Source organism: Oryctolagus cuniculus, chromosome 11 (genome assembly GCF_964237555.1).
Source record: "Oryctolagus cuniculus chromosome 11, mOryCun1.1, whole genome shotgun sequence".
NCBI classification, from domain to species: domain Eukaryota; kingdom Metazoa; phylum Chordata; class Mammalia; order Lagomorpha; family Leporidae; genus Oryctolagus; species Oryctolagus cuniculus.
Genome location: NC_091442.1, coordinates 98,379,152 through 98,394,591, shown reverse-complemented (window position 1 = coordinate 98,394,591; position 15,440 = coordinate 98,379,152). Strand labels below are relative to the sequence as shown.

General features: G+C 45.5%; 1 protein-coding gene across 1 annotated transcript in view; it reads right to left on the bottom strand.

Moving 5' to 3' along the window:
• METAP2 (methionyl aminopeptidase 2) overlaps nucleotides 1-15,207 on the bottom strand; it is a 36,916-nt gene extending 21,709 nt beyond the window's left edge. The window contains exons 1-3 of the mRNA XM_008256902.4: nucleotides 11,675-15,207; nucleotides 9,953-10,057; nucleotides 86-157 (exon numbers count right to left, since the gene is read on the bottom strand). Of these exons, the coding sequence (XP_008255124.2) occupies nucleotides 86-157; nucleotides 9,953-10,057; nucleotides 11,675-11,825 (328 nt within the window). The 5' untranslated portion in view covers nucleotides 11,826-15,207. The remainder of the gene's footprint in view (nucleotides 1-85; nucleotides 158-9,952; nucleotides 10,058-11,674) is intronic.
• Between the last annotated feature and the right edge of the window lie 233 nt (nucleotides 15,208-15,440).

The following is a 15,440-nucleotide window of genomic DNA, read 5'->3' as shown; positions in this document are numbered from 1 at the left end:
AAGAAGTTGCATATTAACTAACACGTTAGTACCTTAAACAACTTCAAACCTATTCATCAAGTTAAGAGTAACATAGAACACTAACATCCTCTCTTCTTCTTCTTCTTCTTCTTTTTCTTTCCAGTTGCTCCATCTCCATCGCCATCACCATCTCCATCTAAGAAAGACAATTTCAAATACATATTCATTTAAATATCATAAGCAGAGGGACAGACCAAGCACAAGAAAACATGCACATAAGCAAACACACATTTATACACAATACCTTTTAAATAGCATGCAGCAAGGTTCATTCAGTATTTTTTTTAAGGATTTATTTGAAAGGCAGTTACAGAGAGTCAGAGAGATCTTCCATCTGCTGGCTCATTCCCCAAACAGCCACAATGGTCAGGGCTAGGCCAGGCCAAAGCCAGGAGCCAGGAGCTTCATTTGGGTCTCCCACCTGGAGGCAGGGGCCCAAGCACTTGTGCCATCTTCTGCTGCTTCTCCCAGGCCATCAGCAGAGAGCTGGATTGAAATAGAGCAGCCAAGACATGAACAAGTGTCCATATGGGATGCAGGTGTTGCAGGCTATGGCTTAACCCAATAAGCCACAATGCCAGCCCCACTAAATAGTACTATAAAATAATTTTGTATATTTCTAGCTTTAAGTATCAGGTTGGACTTGGATAATCAAAACCACTAGGAAGTTTTACTTTGAATTACTCTGATCAAAAAATTGCTGAGACATTTAACAGGTCAGTGCTGTGGTACAGCAGGTACAGCTGCTGCCTGTGATACTAACCTTCTATCTGCGTACCAGTTAGAATCCCGACTGCTCTACTTCTGATCCAGCTCCCTGCTAATGTGCCTGGAAAAGCAGCAGAAAATGGACCAAGCATTTGGGCCCCTGCCACCCACGTGGAAGACCCAGTTGGAATTTCAGGTACCTAGCTTCAGCCTGGCCCATCCTGGGGCCATTGAGGCCATGTTGGAGGAAGTGAACCAGCAATGAAAAGATCTCTCTCTCTCCTTCTGTCTTTCAAAAAAATAAATTAAAAAAAAAATTTATTTATTTGAAAGAATTACAGAAACAAAGATCTTCCATTCATTGGTTCATTCCCCAAATGGCCATGACAACCAGGGCTGGGCCAGGTCAAAGTCAAGAGCCAGGAGCCTCATCTGGGTCTCCCACACGGGTGCATGAAACCAAATACTCTGGTCATCATCTGCTTTCCTTGGTGCATTAGCAGAGAGCTGGATCAGAAGTAGAGCAGCCAGAACTTGAACCAGCACCCATATGGGATGTTGGTGCTGTAGGTGGTAATTTAACCCTCCATACTACTTTGCCAGCCCCAAAATCAATTATTTTTTTTAAAAAAGTTCCTTTTAAGAAAACTAATGTCCATTTATATCAATAATGCCCCTCCAGCACTGTGGTGTAGGGGTAAAGCCGCTGCCTGCAGTGCCAGCATCCTATATAGGAACTGGTTTGAGGCCCAGAGGCTCCACTTCCAATCCAGCTCTCTGCTGTGGCCTGGGAAAGCAGCAGAAGATGGCTCAAGTCCTTGGGCCCCCCTGCACCAGCATAGGAGACCCGGAAGAAGCTCCTGGCTCCTGTCTTCAGATTGGTGCAGCTCTGGCCACTGCAGCCAACTGGGGAGTAAACCAGCGGATGGAAGACCTGTCTCTCTTTGTCTCTGTCTCTCTCTCTGCCTCTCTTTCTCTGTGTAACTCTGACTTTCAAATAAATAAATAAATATTTTAAAAAAATAATGCCCCTGTGATGTCATCTAATATAACACAACTTAAGTTTATATATGCTTTTCAGTTAAATACTTGTATTTCATGACCTCACGTAATCCTCAAAGCAATGCTATGAGCTAATGAGGAATGTTTAAGGTCTTTGTCCAACATAATCCCAACTGGAAAATGGTAGACTTAGACCAAGAATATGTCACCTGGTTCCTAATCCAGTAAAGCAAGTCTGAAGTCTCATATTTTAAATGTCTTTCCATCTACAGTTGTTGTCAAAAAAACTTTTTTCCTGGGTCAAACTGTATCCAAGTCAGTAGGCATACCAATAAATACTTTTACAAGGCTCAAAGTTCTGAGACACTTGCAAAAATCCAATGCCCAGCACTGACACTGTGACGCAGTGGGTTATGCCACCACCTGTGATGCTGGCATCCCATGAGCACTGGTTCGATTCCTGGCTGCTCCATTTCTGATCCAGCTCCCTAATGGTACATGTGGAAGAGCAGAGAAAGATAGCTCATGGTGCTTGGGCTCCTGCATCCACATGGGAGACCCAGATGGATTTCCTGGCTCCCGGCTTGGCCCAGCTCAGGCCACTGCAGCCACTTGGGGGAGTAAACCAGTAGGTGGAAGATAACTGATCTGTCTCTCTCATAAATAAATTTTAAAAGAAAAAGAAAACAAAAAACCACAATTCTGATGCCCAGAAATTCATGGTAACAACTACTTTGGAAAACAGGGAGAATATCCAAAACAGGTATGAATTTGAGTTTTTGTAATAGTGTTCTAGGAAGTCTACGCTCATACTCTATAACTTTGAGAAAAGGTTAAGGACAAGATGATACAGTAATCTAAAACATTTTAAATAAAGGTATAAAAATGGAACTAAATGTCTGAATTTCTAAAAATGCTGCTCTATAAATGAAAGCCACCACTTGAAGTACCCAAATCTACACAACAACACTGCTTATTGTTTCAGAATAAGGACAAATAGGATGTTGTACCAAACAAAAGTGGAGGATCCAATGTGCTCACCACCTAAGTATTCTTTTAAACCTTCTTCCTAATAGCAGTAACCCACTGATAATTTTAGATACTGAAATCCACACCTATTAATGTCAAATGACTTCAATTTTCTTATTAAAGTATGCTCTTTTAACTCCTGGATCAATAAAAAGGTGCCATGAAAGAAATCTTACTGCTCTACCTACAATATTCTTTGTTACCACACATAACTGCAATCATTAGTCTATACTGACCCCTATTCATCTGTGGGTTCCTAAAGGATTAGACATTGTTTCTTAAATTAATCATACTAGCAAACATGTGGTAAATCTATTCAACACATTATTTAGTTGATTTTATCTTATTTGTATTTAACTTTTCTCTATTTAAAAAAAATTATTCTTGGGGCCGGTGCCATGGCTCACTTGGTTAATCCTCCGCCTGTGGCACCAGAATCCCATATGGGTGCCGGGTTCTAATTCCGGTTGCTCCTCTTCCAGTCCAGCTCTCTGCTGTGGCCCAGGAAGGCAGTGGAGGATGGCCCAAGTGCTTGGGCCTCTGCACCCATGTGGAGACCAGGAAGAAGCACCTGACTCCTGGCTTCAGATCGGCGTAGCTCTGGCCGTTGTGGCCACTTGTGGGGGTGAACCAACGGAAAGAAGACTTTTCTCTCTGTCTCTCTCACTCACTAACTTTATCTGTCAAATAAATTAAAAAGAAATTGTAAAATATTTTAAAAAATTATTATTTAAAGGGTAGAATAATAGAGGGAGAGACAGAGAGAGAATGAGATCTTCCAACTGCTGGTTCACTCCCATAATGGTTGAAACAGCCAGAGCTGCGCAAGGCTGAAGCTAGGAGCCTGAAACTCCATTCAGGTCTTCCACACAGGCAGCAGGGACCCAAGTACTTGGGCCATCTTCCACTGTTTTTCAGAGCACATAAGCAGGGAGCTGGATCAGAAGCAGAGCAGCCGGGACTCCAACCAGTGATCCAATATGGGATGCCAGGAGGCTTAATCAGCTGTGCCACAGTACCACCCCTAGTCTTTCTCTTAAATAACAAAGAGGAGCAGCAGTTTAATAAAGAGACAGGTAACATTATCTGAGGCTTATACAGGTGGAACAATATGTGACAAATTTTGACTTACAAATTTGCTTTCTTATGTTTAATTATAAAATTAACAGCTACTTACTAGGAAAGATGCAATGGAAACATAAATATTGCTAAGTTAATCATTACTGGTTTGTAAGTTTAAAAAACCTAACAAAAAAATTGAGGCAGGTATCTGGCCAAGAGGTTGGGTGGCACACCCACATCACAACGCCTGGCCTGAGTCCCAGCTCCTTTGCTTCTGCTCCAGGTTCCTGCTAATGCTCACCATGAGAGGCAGCAGGTGATGACAGCCCAAGTTCTTGGGTCCCTGTGGCCACGTGAGGATACTGAGTTCTAGGATCATGTCTCTGGCCTGACTCAGACATGCCTGTTGTAAGCATTTGGGGAGCAGACTAGAATGTGGAAGATCTGTCTGACTCTGCCTTTAAATAAATTAAAATTTAAAAAAAGAAAAAATAATTTTTTGGAAAACACAACTTTCAGTGTCCCTCATGTGTCATATAATCTAAATCACATATTCTACCTTACAATATTAACAATAACTTTAAAAAAAAAAGATGTATTTATTAATTTGAAAGAGTTACAGAGAGAGAGAGAGATCTTCCATCTGATGGTTCACTCCTCAATTGGTTGCAATTGAGCTGCGCCAATCCGAAGCCAGGAGCTTCTTCCAGGCCTCCCATGCAGGTGAAGGGGCCCAAGGACTTGGGCCATCTTCCACTGCTTTTCCAGGCCATAGCAGAGAGCTGGATCAGAACTGGAGCATCTGGGACCTGAACCGGCACCCATATGGATGCTGATGCTGGCACTTCAGCGGCGTTAACCCGCTGAGCCACAGCACCGGCCCCAAAAATACCCTTCTTTGTTCCATTAAATATCTGTGTTCTTAAGTGCCAGGTAATTGGGGCTGGCACTGTGGCACAGCGGGTTACCTGCAGTGCAAGCATCTCATACGGGAGCCACTTTGAGTTCTGGCTGCTGGACTTTAGATCCAACTCCCTGATAATGCCCCTGCCCCCAACATGGGAGACCCAAAAGAAGCTCCTGCCTTCCTATTGGCCCAGCTCTGCTGGTTGCAGGCATTTGCGGGAGATGGAAGACATCTCTTCTCTCTGTCCATCCTCCCAACCCCGTAACTCTGCCTTTCAAATAAATTAATTAATTAAAAAAAAACATATACTTACAATATAACTAGTAATCCCACTCCTATACACTTATTCAGCAGAAATGAAAACATATCTAGATAAAGTTCTGCATGAAAATTTTGCTAGTAATTTTATACCTAATAGAGAAACCAAAATATACTTCCACTGGCTAGTGGATAGACAAATTTTTTATTCACCAATAAAAAATACATGTACTATGTGTCGCTCCCCCTCTTCGTGGAGGAACGACACAGGACCCTGCGCTGTTCTTTTGTCTGCTCGGCCCTTCCCGGGTTTGCTGCTGGTTCTTCCTGGGTTGGCTGCCGTCCCTTCCACCTCCGTGGAAGGGCGGTTCCCCCTGCCACATTCCCCACTTCCGCGGGGGAGCGGCACACCGCCGGCCGGCTCTCTCAGGGGCTGCACAGGTGTTCCTTCAGATAGATGTTCCTGGTGCATGTTGTCTCTCTCCTCCTTTATAGTCCTCTTCCACCAATCCCAACTCTGCTACCCACACGCCGAGTAGGCTGCTCTCCTCCAATCAGGAGCAGGTCCTGCTGTTTATTGGTTGAACTGGAAGCAGCTGTGTAGAGGCTGTTTCTCCCTTCTCAGCGCCATATTGTGGGAGAGCAGATGCATAGAATAAGTCTTAATTCCAGTAACTTAGTCTAGTCTGAGTTGCTCCCCACACTATGAATACAGATGCAACAAGTGGATGCCTGTGAAAACTATGATGCTTAGGAAAACAAATTAAAAAACCTGTGCATACTGAATAATTCCACTTAGGTTATTCCAGAAAAGGTAAAACTTTGGGACTGAAAACAAATCAGTGGTTGTCAAAGGCGGTGTAGAGTAACAGAAATGACTACAAAGGGATCATAATATTGTTCAACAGTGTTTACACAACTGCAGACGTTTGTTGAAACTCACCAACTACAAATCTAAAAAGGGTAAATAGAATACATCCAAAAGTTCAAAGAAAAACGGAATTAAAAGGTGCTTTTGATGCAAAAAAATTTGAAATTCATGCATACCTTCCTGATAACACATGTTATTCATGAAGTTTTTGAATACCTTTAAATGAATGGATTTTAAAAATTTTTGCACCAAAACTTACTTATCTTTTAATTTCCCTTTCCAGATTTTTTTCAAGCACCCTCATAGTACTTTTGGCAAATCATGTTAGTGAACGTGACTTAAAATTTATTGAATAATAATTTGATCCCATAGATCACTTTTTCCTCATTGATATACCTAGTTTCAAATTAAACACATCTAAAATTAAACTCAATACCTTCTTCTCTGCCTGCAAATCCCCTTCCCTAAACTCTAGCTAGCTCTCTCCTGCAGCTTCACTATACTATTTCAATCAACAGCACCAACAATCTCTTACACAAGTTCGAACCACTGGACTCTACTAATGCCTCGCCTTTCTGCTCCCCAGACTGAAAATCTCTATTCTTCTACTGGACCTTTCCTTTCTCTTTATTATCACATGCTTGGGCTATTACCAATGACCTCCAAAATGATCACTCTGCCTTTTCTGTATATGTCCCCTGCTCTACAAAGCCTAAAATATTTTTCATAGCATTCTTAAAAATGCTCACAGATTTCCTTGATGAATCATCTTATACTCTGCAATACCTTCTCAGCATTGTACCTACTCAAAACGGTCTCTTCCACGTGGTTTTACTCAAGCCCCATCCCTTCTAATGGACGCTCCCGAGGATTCAGGGCACAGCCCCACCTCCAAATCTCAATAAATCTCACTGCAGTACCAGAACACTTCTCACTGGTATGTTTTGTCTCTCCATCAGAACAAGTTTTCTTTTAGGAAAATAATTCTGGAATACCAGCTTCCATCCCTCAAAGACCTCTCAGTCACATAAGCAGCACTGCTTGATTTTACCGAAATGAATTAGGGAAATGAATAGCTGCCAACTGGAGAAAATGGTCAATATTCCTAAAATCTTTACACATTGAAGATTTTCAACGTGAGAAGCAAAACAATTTCACTTTCATGGTCAAGAGATTCATACAATCTTGTAGAGGGGCACGGAGTAGAGCCCACTTCAAGATCAGCACTGTGATATTCGCCATACAGTAGGCCTATAGCAACCTCAGGTTACCTTGAATTTACAAATGTCTTTCTTGTTAAGAGTTCAAAATATATTCATAACCTGAAGCACAAGTAGGAAGATGTTTGCTTAAGGAAACAGGAAAGCTAAAAATTCATAATTATCTTGAATCCTGGCACACTTTCCATTAAATGTTGACTGTAAGCTTCCTAAAAGCAGAGAACACATCTTGCTAAAGGAAAAACAATTACTCCACATTACCCTAACACAATAATTAAAATACAGTCCCTGCTGTTAACCGAGAGGCAGAACCCTAAGAGAATAATACTCAAAGTAGAGCAGTTGGTCACAGCAGCTACAAATCCAAAGAAGGAAGTCCACCTCCTTTTCTGCAGAGGCTACATAAAGTCACAGTTCTCTTACCTACCAGTCTCTCCCTCCACTGTCTTACAGATAGCATCAACTAGGAGAATTGTAATAGTTGCTGCCTTAAAAGAAATCTTACAGCACCCAAATATTCACAAGGAGCCAGGGCCAGGGAATTTATATTATTATTTAAGTTTTCAATTTTCCTGAAGCCTAATTTGTGTATTTTTTAAAAAAATTATTGGAGAGGGAGATAGAGATGGACACTATTTCCATTAGCTAGTTCACTCCCCAAATGCTTATTAACATCCAGAGTAGGCCAGGGCAGGCCTAGGCTGAGAGCTGGGAACTCAACCCATCATCTCCCATATGGATGGCAGCACCCCCTTAATCTAAGCCATCAAGCTTCCCCCAGGGACTGCATTAGCACAAATCTGGAGTCAGGAGTTGTAGCCAGGTATCAAACCCAGGTACTCCAAGATAGGACACAGACATCTTAACCACTTAGGCTGAACATCCATCCCAAGCCAGGAAATTTATTATAAGAGTTTAGAAACACTCCAATGAGATCCTTTAAGAATGAAGAGAGGGGGCCGGCACCGCGGCTCACTAGGCTAATCCTCCGCCTAGCGGCGCCGGCACACCGGGTTCTAGTCCCGGTCGGGGCGCCGGATTCTGTCCCGGTTGCCCCTCTTCCAGGCCAGCCCTCTGCTGTGGCCAGGGAGTGCAGTGGAGGATGGCCCAGGTGCTTGGGCCCTGCACCCCATGGGAGACCAGGAAAAGCACCTGGCTCTTGGTTCCTGACATCGGATCAGCGTGGTGCGCCGGCCGCAGCGCGCCAGCCGCGGCGGCCATTGGAGGGTGAACCAACGGCAAAGGAAGACCTTTCTCTCTGTCTCTCTCTCTCACTGTCCACTCTGCCTGTCAAAAAAAAAAAAAAAAAAAAGAATGAAGAGAGGGACCGCTACCGTGGCGTAGCAGGTAAAGCCGCCGCCTGCAGTGCCAGCATCCCATATGGGCACCAGTTCGAGACTTGGCTGCTCTACTTCCGATCCAGCTCTCTGCTATGGCCTGGGAAAGCAGTGGAAGATGGCCCAAGTCCTTGGGCCCCTGCACCCACATGGGAGACCTGGAAGAAGCTCCTGGCTTTGGATTGGCACAGCTCTGGACATCGTGGCTATCTGGGGAGTGAACCAGCAGATGGAAGACCTGTCCCTCTCTCTGCCTCTCCTTCTCTCTCTGTGTGTAACTCTTTCAAGTAAATAAATAAATTAAAAAAAAAAAAAAAAAAGAGAGAGAGAGAGAGAGAGAGAGAGAGAGAGAGGCAGCTTCGGTACAGAGAGTAAAAGGAACAGACCAGCAGGGCCAGTGCTGTGGCATAGTGGGTTAAAGCCCCAGCCTGCAGCACTGGCATCTCATGTGGGCGCCGTGGCTGCTCCACTTCCAATCCAGCTCCCTAATGCATCTGGGAAAGCAGCAGATGGCGGCTCAAGTCCTTGGGCCTCCGCACCCATGTAAGAGACCCAAAGAGGCTCCCAGCTCCTAGCCTCAGATCAGCTCAGCTCTAGCCATTGTGGCCATTTGGGGAATGAACCAGTAGATGGAAGACCTCTCTGTCTCTCTAACTTTGCCTTTCAAATAAATAAATAAATAAACAAAATCTTAAAAAAAAAAAAAAAAATACAGACTGGGGACCAGGCACTAGCTCTGAGATTCTGGCTCTATTTTAGACATACCAGCTGTGTCACCCCAGGAAAATCACACAACCACAATTTCTCTATCTTATGAAATGAGAAGAGCATCTGCTTTGTTTTGCCTGGCTTTGTAAGGTTAAAATGAGAATGCATGTGAAAACTACTAATACATAATAGTTGTGTTCATAAATATTAAATACCCCCTCTCCATTTAACCTTATTAATACTCACTCAACACACTTGGCGTTCTACCAAGCAAATTTTTTAACTGAGGTTTGGGGCCGGCGCCGCGGCTCACTAGGCTAATCCTCCGCCTTGCGGCGCCGGCACACCGGGTTCTAGTCCCGGTCGGGGCGCCGGATTCTGTCCCGGTTGCCCCTCTTCAAGCTAGCTCTCTGCTGTGGCCAGGGAGTGCAGTGGAGGATGGCCCAAGTACTTGGGCCCTGCACCCCATGGGAGACCAGGATAGGTGCCTGGTTCCTGCCATCGGATCAGTGCAGTGCGCCGGCCGCAGCGCGCCGGCCGCAGCGCGCCAGCCGCGGCGGCCATTGGAGGGTGAACCAACGGCAAAGGAAGACCTTTCTCTCTGTCTCTCTCTCTCACTGTCCACTCTGCCTGTCCAAAAAAAAAACTGAGGTTTGTACTACTTGAGTAGCATTCAACAGATCTTTTTAAGCAGTTGCTAATACCTCTAATACCTTTTCCTTTTTATTTATGGCTGTAATTGAGATTTTAACAAGCAAAACGTCAAAGAACAGCTTGTATGGACAAATAAAATCAATGTTGTGTAAAGAATGTCAAATTAACCATTTACCTTCATCATCGTCATCTCTTTCTTTTTCTTCCAAAGCTTGTCTTTCCAATTGTTTTGCTACCTCATCCACTGAAGCTCCTGATTCTTTATCAGGTTCCTGTTGCCCTGTTGATTAAACAAAATAGCATATGTCAAATATAATAAAGATATGACCCCTCCTGAGTATGTTCAAAGGATTCCGGAGAACTCACAAATCTTGTTAAGTGCTCAGGTACAAAACATTGTGAATGTAACAACTTCTTGAATGACAATAAAAACATTTTCAATACCTACTGTCCATTCAACAATTCACACAACAAAATATTCTCTAGCTAAAATAAACAAAAGTGTGACTTAATCCCTATCTTTAAGTAGTTTAACTTTTAAAAGTACTCAACAAAAACTATCAAATACTTAAGACAGGCAATAAGTGCTGAAGGCCTTAGGAAAAAGAGGATTCTCACGGAACACCCTGGGCTTTGTGAAGATAGTAAAATCAAAATAGGTAGTAAAAGACAGTCCAATACTACAAAACAAAATTTCTGAATACTTAAACACAAGACCCAGGTCCTGCCCTGGAAGTGACTGCAAAACAGCTGCAGAAGCACTGTGTAGGTGTGGAAGGAAAAAGTTATACTAGACAGCACACAATGAAGTGACATAGCGGCTACCGAACAGGATTCATATGAAGAGACCCGACTGTTAAAAACACACTAGGATCAGTCTCCTGAACCTTAAAGGACAAACTACAGAGCTGGTTCTTCATCCGAAAGCCATGAACAACCCCAGAGGGTGTCGCAGGGTTACATTTTGCCCTGGAAGAACCCAGCAGCGCTACGAGTCTCCCTCTTTCACTCCCACCTCATCAAAAAGTTGCAGACTAGCCCTCTCCAACCTCTCTCCACTTCACATTCAACAACTCTGGGCTCCCCGTTTTTCTTTGGCTGACTTTAATTAGAATCAGGTAGAAATAATTTTTTCCCCTTAAAATGAGGGAGTGTCCGCAACAAAAACACTGGCTTCTCCAAATGCAACATTTCGGTTCCCAGCTCATAATATGACCCAGCCAACTGTAAGGCAAGCTGTTTTCGTAGCCTTACCGGGGGATTTAGAGGTTTTACCGCCCGAGAAGTTCCATTCCGGGACACAGAATATCCTATCTGCAGTCTGCCGGTGCCTTCACCACTCGGGCCCAAAGGCCCTAAGAAGCTGGACGCCGCCGCGCACGGGATTAAGTAACTGAAAACCCGTCCCACCACCACCACCACCCCTGCAGTTCCCACTCGGAGACACGAGCGCGCGGGCACACAGCCCCGAAGCGCACGAAGCGGCGCGAAGGTGAGGGCAAGCAATCCACGTGCCCATCCCAAGGCCACCCCCGACGAAAACGTGTCCCAGGATGCTCCCGCGAAGAAGCGGCGTGCGGGCGAGAACCCGGCTCCGGGGGAGGGGGATCTGAGTTCCGGCAAGGGACGGGCTCGGGCCCAGACACCCCGGAGCGCCACACGAGAGGCCGAGGCACTCCTGTGCCTCCCACCCTACCCCCACCAGACCGCCAGTCGCATGGGAGAAACCGCCTTTCCCAGGGACTGGGCATCTCCAGCCCGGTCTTGCCACCCTCCGAGACCAGGGAAGAGTCGAGCCCGGGATTCCGGGTGATGGGTCCCTGCCACCCCGCCAGGCCTGAGCCAAGTCGTTCAGCCATTCCTGGCCGCTGCTGGGAAAACCTAAGGCTCCTTTTACCTGCGGCAGTCCCTTTACTCTTCTTCTTCTTCCGTCTTTTTTTCTTGGCTGCTTCCTCAGCCGTAGACGCAGCTTCGTCCTCGCGGTCGTCCGGGCCCAGGTCGCCATTCAGGTGGCTCCCGGAGGCCGCTGCCTCCTCCACGCCCGCCATGTTGCCCGAGAGCTCGCGAGGGAGTGAGACAGAGCGGCGAGGGCCCGATCCTTCTTCTCCCCCAGCAACGCCGGAAGCTGCTCTCGATGGTAGGGCGCAGGGAATGCTGGGACGGCGGAGGACCCGCCCGCCGGGGCTCGGCTAGCCCGGGGCTGGCCAGCGCCTGGCGTCTTCTAGGAGCCACGGGTGGGTCCTGGGCGGGTCTCATAGCGGTAAGCTTGGGCCAGGCCACGCACGGCTCGGGCATTCCCATTGCAAATCCGCTGACGTAGGGTCAACGCGAAAGGAGACCGAGCCGGAAATTTCAGTGCGTGTCTGTGGAGAGGAGTAGCCTGCAAGAGCGAGGGGCGACTCTGCTGGAACCGAAACGTTTTAGAAATCGCACGAGAAGCAAGAGAGGAAGCAGCACAAAAATGTGTTCAGGGGCTGGAGTTGTGAGCTTACCCGGTAAAGCCGCCGCCTGCGACGCAGGCACACCTTAGGCGCCTCCGGATGGATTCGGTCCTGGCTGCTCCTCTTCTGATCCGGCTCCCTGCTAATGGCCTGGGAAAGCAGTCGAAGATGGCCCAAGTGTTTGGGTCCTTGCCCCAACTGAGAGAGCTGGATGAAGCTCCTTATCCCTGTCGTTGTCGCCATCTGGGGAGTGAACCAACTGATGGAAGATCTCTCCCTCCCTGTAACTCTGACTTTCAAATAAGCCTTTAAAAATTATTTTTTTTTTAAAAAGTGTTCACTTACATACATTCGTTTTTTATGACCAGAAAGGACTGTTTGATGCAATCACAGCTCACAGCCAGGCTGCCGGGACATTCAGGAGGTATTCTGGAAGCTGGGATACTGTGTTCGTTCCTGCACCCCAAACCCCAGACGGTTCACCATGGAGTCTCCCCACGCTCGTGTCACTGACCAATTCATGGTGAGAGTTACAGGCTCTCCTACACGGGGACACACATCCTTCCCCGTTCATACGGAAGCTCACATTCCAATTTCTCTATTTCTGATCACCTTTCTTTTGGACTAAGACGTTTCCTCAGAATGCCCATTTTAGTCTTTTCTTAGTCCCTGTTCAAAGGGCAGTTGGAGATTTCATCTGGGTACGTGTATGGTGATTGGTTGCACCAACTGATTTCTACTAAGTATGACTGTCTACAATAGAAAGGTTATTTGTTTTCATTAATTTTGTTAATGTTTTCTTTTTTAACAATTTTGTGACTTTTAAAAAATTTGCTGATTTTTATTATTATTTTGTTTAAAAGACAGACAGAAAGGGAGAGAGTAAGATTTTCACCCACTGGTTCACTTCTCAAATGCCTACCACAGCCAGAGCTGGGCTATGCTAAAGCTAGAGGCCAGGAACTCCATCTGAGTCAACCAAGTGGGTGACATGGACCCCAATTGTGACATCACCTGCTGCCTCCCACAATAGGCATTAGCAGAAAGCTGAAAGACTCAGAGTCAGGACTGCACCCCAGGCTGTCTTATATGGCATGTGAGCATACCAAGCAGGGTCTAAACCACTGCACCGAACACCCACCCCTTCCCAGATTTTAAACAGGGGATTTCTCTAAGCATATTTTAAATTGCTTTCTCTGATTGAGAGCTAGCAATATAGAGGTTGATAAACTAAATGTAGTATCAAAAAAGTAGGTAGCTACCATTTATAGAACATTCTTGGACATGCCAAGCCTGAGCTGGCCTTTGCCTGCTTCTCCAGTCACTCCAATTCTTTTTCAGGCTCCAGCTCTCAAAACTCATTCTGCTCATGGAACATTTCATTCAGGCTCTCCCTTGCATCTGGGCTGTTCTTTGCAGCCAGGCAGCCAGCCATGCAACCATTCATTCAAAGCCTGAAATGTACCTGGATCTAGCAATATATCAATGCAAAAATAGGCTTTTTGTCATCATGGGGCCAATGAACAAAAACAGATGTTAAACAATGACGTTAATGATGGTAAATTTACAACTAGTGCTATGAGAGCAAGTTCCAAGGAGACTTACCTAGGTGGGATGGTCCAGGAAAACCTCCCTGAAGAAGTGGCAAGTAGGCTGAGATCAGAGGGCGAAGTAGGGGATGCGGGGGCTGCAGAGGGCAAGTGTTCTTGGCAAAGTAAAGAGCTTCATTGTATCTAAAAGAGGAAAAATGAAAAATAAGAGCCAGATTCTAGTATTAGAGTGGTCATTTAGCTATTACTTGTGTCTCTGCACTGCTCAAATAATCTTTTCTGAGACTTGGTTTCTCATATGTAAAACAGGAAGGAATATGACATTGAACAGAACAATGTCAGAATGACTAAAATACAAAAAGGTAGAGGAAAGAGTGAGTGTGATAAAATGATACTTTTCAAAGGATAAAGGTGAGAGGAGAGATCACAGGGCCTTTTATACCATTTGAAGCGCTCTGTCCTTTGTCCTAAGAGCTATGGCAACCCCGTAAAGAACGTTAATGGGTGAGAGGACAGGTGACCTGATGAGATTTAGTTAGCATGACCAGATTCTAGAAAGATCACTGTGGCTCCGGGGAACCGAGCAGATTTGAGAGTAGCCAAAATAAGCAGGACAACTAGGTTAGAGGCTTTTACAGTCAGCCAGGCAAGAGATGATGGCAGCTCCAGCCACAGTGATAATGTATACGATGAGACATGAACAGATTGAAGGGACATTTGGCAGATAAATGGGCAGGGCTCGGTAATGAAGTGTACATGGCTGATGAGGGAGAAGGAGATATTAAAGAGGTCTGTGCCAGTGAAACTGGACCGACAGTAACGTAAATGACAGAGATAGGAAAATATTCCCAGATTGGAAAGGGAAGACCATGTAGCTGACGTTGGGCCTGCTGAGTTTGAGGCATCTTGAGAACTCAAGTGGAGAGGTGAGGGTGGCAGGTGACCATGAAGGACTAAAGAAAAAGCTGGGGCCTGAGCAAGGTTCCATCCAGGTTGGCTTCTGGGGCAGCCTCTCTCCCGTCTTGTAGATGGCTTTGTTGTCCCTGGGGTACACAGCACTTCTTCTAAGGTCCACATTGCAAAGGAGTATGCCCCGCTCTTAGGACCTCACTTAATTACCTCCCCAAATAGAGTCACACTGGGGATTAGGGCTTCAAGAAATACATTTGAGGGGGCACAGTTCAGTCTACAACATGAACATTGCCAGATGTCGTCCTGTAAGGAGTGAGGAGGGAGTTGTTCCCAGCCGAGAAACTGGTGTGAAAGAATGTGGCATGTTGACAAGTTAGGGTGTTGCTGAGGAGGAAGCAAATTAAAATCAAAGTGTGAAAGGCCCTAAGGAGTATGGTTTTATAATAAGGACTCAGGGTGATAAGTAGTAAAGTGTATGTAAATTTTAATATTGGAAAAAAAAGTCTCAAAGGCCTAATAAAAGATTCAATGGACATCTTTGACGCGCCAGTGCAATTAATACTGTTTAGCCATTACACACTGGTTAAGGGGCTGGCTTTGTGGCACAGCAGGTTAAGCTAACATCTTTCATGCCAGCATCCATTATGAGCACTGGTTCAAGTCCCGGTTGCTCTACTTCCAAACCTGCTCCCTGCTAATGTGCCTGGGAAAGCAGCAGAAGATGGCCCAAGTGCTTGCACCCCTGCCACCCACATGGGAG